Raw genomic sequence first — 4,838 nt, 5'->3', positions numbered from 1 at the left:
TCCCATTAATTAAAATAAAATCCCTTGTTTCATATCGATTTTCATTAATTAAAAATAAAATATATAAATTATATGTGATTTATCCCATCATAATCACAAAACATGTATGCCATGACAAAAAGTGCTAACACAATAAATTATATTTAAATTTGAAAAATCAAAATGAAAATGTTACACTTAAATAAGGAATTATGTAAGATAATTTCCTAGAAAACATAGATGTGCACATCGTTCTTTTGATAAATCGTGTATCATTAAAAGGGAAAAAAATCAAATATGAAAAATTATAAAATATGAGAAATTATAAAATAATCATTTTTTAAATTAAATTTGATTGGCAAATAGTTTTAACTATTCCCTTTACTCTACAACTATCTCAAACAACAAAAATAACACACGCTGGTTACATGGGTTCAATCTCAATGTAATATGAAGTCAAAGATAGTTCATAAAATATAGTTTTATTATACTATTCCAAAATATAGTTCATAAAACTCCATTATTTTCCGAACTTCGCCAAACAAAAAATACTAAAAATAACACGAGTCTAATGCATTTAAGGATTTGTCACGATTGATTCGTAGATTCTCATAAGTCTTGAAACATTGAATCACTGAATCCAGACAACTTTGACCCATTTTATGCTAATGCCCTAGTTTAATGATTATGTTTTTTTACTGGAAAATTAATGGCAGGGATTTTTGTAAAGGTAAGTAAAAGTTATCAAAATTTATAATTTTAGTTGTTTTTATGGTGTTAATTTATTTCCCTCCTAAAAAACACGATTCAAACATCGTATCTATAAAAAAAATTGTTCAAATTCCAACCATATTTTTTGAAATTTTTTTGGTCAAATTCCAATCACTCTCGACTATTCAAACCATTCTTCCACCTACATAAACACTTGGTCAAAATATATGGCCCAAATTTCAACCAAATTCAAAGAGCGAAAGTTCTCCCAAAAGGGAAAGTTTTCGAAAAACCTTTATACAACGCTGCGAAATTTCATGCCCGAAACTTCTCAAACAGGCAGCAAGTTGAAAAATATTTCTGCGACCCATGGATCCCGGCATTGCCTTCCACGAAATCTGCAATGACCTTCGAGGGAAGAGGGCGGCTTTGACCCTTAAAAGCCCCATCCGAGCACTTATTGAGAACCCTCCTATGAACTCATAACAAATCCTCTATAAAAAACACCTAAATCCTCATAATTAAAAACCAAAAGCATATATAGATCCTTCAAATGCCGATTACCGATCCGTGTTTAACCCTACAAATTTCTGTGTGAAGGTTCCGCAATTAAACATAAAACCGGATCATACATTACAAAGACCAAACAGGCATTTCTGCGTTTGGATCGCATTTTCTTCTGCTTTTAGCTTTCTATTTGTGTGTATATATCATCATTGTGTATATATCTTATCAGCAGTTGCTGCATTACAGGTAGGTCCCCGGAGATTGAGCCTTTTTTCACGAAATACTTTGGATCCCATTTTCTTCTGCTTTGCTCTTGCTAGTTGTGTGTATCTTATCGTTGTGTATATATCCTATCGGCAGCTGCGGTCTTACAGGCCCCTGTAGGTTCGGTTGCTTTCACAGCCATTAGATATTAAACACAAGATGGCCCCCTCGGCTGCATACGCGTCAACGGACAAGAAGACGAACCGGCCATCTCGGTCATTCAGGCTGCGGAACCGGAGCCTGAACAGCGTGAGATTGAGGAGAATCTTCGACGCCTTCGACGGTAACGGCGACGGGCAGATCTCCGTCGATGAGCTGGGCCATGCTCTGGAGAGGCTTGGCTTGTCCATACCACTGCCCGATCTGGAACCGACGATCTGCGGCTTCACGGAGGACCACGCCGGCGGGCTGGATTTCGACGGGTTTGCTGCCCTAGACCGGTCGTTGGGGCACCAGCTGTCCGCCCCGGAGGAAGAGGGCATGAGCGGGGAAGAGCAGGAAGAGGAATTGAAAGAGGTGTTCGGGGTGTTCGACCAGAATGGCGACGGTTTTATCTCAGCGGCGGAGTTGAAGAACGTGCTCACCAGGCTGGGATTAGCCGATGGGGACGATGTAGAACGGATGATCTGTAATGTGGATAAGAATTCCGACGGGCTCGTGGACTTTGACGAGTTTAAGCATATGATGACGAAGGTTGTGAGGGAGCCCAAATTTTGATGCAATGAACATTTCAACGTCAATTTTACCCAACTTCATCATTACCTGGTTGTGTTACAGAGATTTGCAGCAATTAGTGGAGCAGGTCAAATTTTAAGGGCCAGCTCCAAAGAGATGTCAAAGCCACCTATTGAATCTCTTTAGCTATTTTTGTTTTTTGGGTTTCTAGTGGACCAGGTCAAATTTTAAGGGCCAGCTCCAAAGATATGTCAAAGCCACCTATTGAATCTCTTTAGCTATTTTTGTTTTTTTGGGTTTTTAATTTTTATATTTTTATGTTAATATTTATTCTAAAAGATTTTCAAAATTTTAATTTAACTATTAATAATTATTAATTTAATGATGAGAATTTAATTTCATGGAATATCTTTGAATATTTATAATAATATTCACAAATCAAAGGTTGAGATTTATCTTTAATGTAGTTATATTTTTTTGTCTTTTTAATTAATTTAATTATATATCATATAAACAAGTGCCATATAGAGTTATGGTTATTTGGGCATGTAGTATTGATATTGTAACAAAGCCTACTTACAAATTAATAATCTCTATGGTAAAATGGGGGTAAATATCTATGATTAATAATTTTGTTCCAAATTGTTTTAAATGTATATATGTTTAACTTGTATATTATTTTTTTTCTTATTAATAAGTTATAATTTATAGAGAATATTTTCTGGAAAAATCACATAACAATTTTAATGTAGAAGCGTTTCTAACCAGGACATAAATAAATCACAAAAGCCTTCTAAAAAGTTATAATTTAGTTAAATTTTACCAACCTGAAATACATAATGAATTAAGTGTTTTTTTATGCTTATTATACATTAATGCCTATTGGTGTCATTTAAACTACATGGTTAGCTAGTATTTATTTTAATTACATGGATAGATGTGTCCATTTTAAGTAAAACTTTTAGAATTTTAATTTAGTTATTAATAATAATTATGTGGATAGTAGGGCTGTTGCTTTTATTTTAGAATAATTTAATAGTAGCCAAAAATCAGTCGTTGAAATTTATCTCAAAAATAATTATGTTGTTTCTATCAATTTAATCAAATTTATTAATGGAAAAAATGTCATAAAAACATCAGTGATGGGAATTTTTGGATTGGTATCAGTAAGCCAAGATATTGCCTCATACTATTGTAATAACACCAATATCTAAGTTAAGAATGAAGAATGAATTTTGATAGTTAAAAAAATTGTTATATGTATTTTTAAAAGTATACATGTTTAACTCATATATTAATTGTTTTTATAATTAACTATAATAATAATAATTTAGAATAAGTTATAATTTTGTTAATTTTTATGATTTATTTTTATTTATTTTTTTATTTTGACTATGTAAGATGTATTATAGGGTAAGGTAAATATTTTGATGTTTATGGGTGATTGTGGTCATTTTTTCAAATTCTTACAGGGGTCAAACAAGTTTAGTTTTGGATTATTTTCTAAAAAATTGTTTGTATAAAGTATTAAATCTTGTTATATATTGTTTAAATGTATTAATTTTTTTAATAATAATAAACTTATAATTTTGTTAATTTTTATGATTTTGTTTTAATTTTGGGCCCAAATGCTAAGATAAGGTAATTGTTTTGATGTCTATTAATATTTAATAACCTTTTAATTTATATGACTTCAATTCAATTTTTATAACTAGATTCCAAGTCAAACAAATTTGATTTTGGATTATTTTTATTATATTTTTATAAAATTTATTAAAAGCATAGTCTAACTTATAGACAAAATAGACTTTTTCACTGAGACAAAACAATTTCAAGAAAGAATGTGATTTTTTGTTGTTTAAAATACATTTTTGGATGTATAAATGGGTTCAGCACCATCAAAAAAACCCCAGCACTCCAATTCTACAAATTAAACAAACTAAAATCAAGTTTTTAATAATGTCTACTATATTTTGATTAAAATTAACAAAAATATTGTGAAAAAGGTCATTTCATCTATAAGTTAACTACTCGCACACACACACACACACACATATATATATTATATTAATTAAATAATTAAAAAAATATGTGCCCCTATAATTGTAGTATAATTTTTGTGGGCATACAATCTCAGCGATTGGGAGAATCTGCCTGATGCTAGGGTTTATGAAGCCTCGATTTCTCTTTTGACCTCTCTGTACTGTCGTCCTATTGTGCGAAATCGCCATCTTCAGCTCCCCCGTCTTGTCTGCCCCTCGGATGAGGCCGCCAAGGGGAGGGGGCTCAACCCTCTCCTTCAAATCTATTCTCATTGGAACTACGAGAACTCAACCACCATCGACATATTCAGGAACAAGGAAAAATGGGCAGCCAGAGTCCCCAGCCCTAGGGGCGCAATGGCAAGCACGATGAAGGGTCAATGCCTACCGAAAGCAACTCAGAACCCAAAGGTGGTGATTCCCCAAAACAGATTGGAAAAATCCCGCCAGTTTATGCAGGACCACGCCATCATATGTAAATTCATGGGAATCTGGCTGCGAGAAATGGATATTCTTTGTTGGATCCAGTTAAAATGGCAGTCAAAAGCCCCCTTTGATCTTCCCCTATGGGAAAAGGGATTATTCACAGTAATATTTGAAGACTTTGAAGATCGAAAGAACATCCTAAATAATGGCCCCTACTTCATGAGTAATGTCAGT

General features: G+C 32.9%; 1 protein-coding gene across 1 annotated transcript; it reads left to right on the top strand.

Moving 5' to 3' along the window:
• Positions 1–1,524: 1,524 nt before the first annotated feature.
• LOC149159410 (putative calcium-binding protein CML27) lies at positions 1,525–2,299 on the top strand. Its single transcript, XM_089433487.1, has one exon. It carries the CDS (start codon positions 1,621–1,623, stop codon positions 2,176–2,178), a length of 558 nt encoding a protein of 185 aa, XP_089289613.1. The 5' UTR covers positions 1,525–1,620; the 3' UTR covers positions 2,179–2,299.
• Positions 2,300–4,838: the final 2,539 nt, after the last annotated feature.

This window comes from Pinus tabuliformis, chromosome 5_2 (assembly GCF_031772625.1).
Source record: "Pinus tabuliformis cultivar Carrire ecotype Pingquan chromosome 5_2, CPIR1, whole genome shotgun sequence".
Lineage (NCBI taxonomy): Eukaryota > Viridiplantae > Streptophyta > Pinopsida > Pinales > Pinaceae > Pinus > Pinus tabuliformis.
This window is presented reverse-complemented; position numbering and strand designations above follow the sequence as displayed.

Bases quoted from the DNA above. Each gene is read 5' to 3' on its own strand.
- LOC149159410 (XM_089433487.1), top strand. From the start codon at position 1,621: ATGGCCCCCTCGGCTGCATACGCGTCAACGGACAAGAAGACGAACCGG.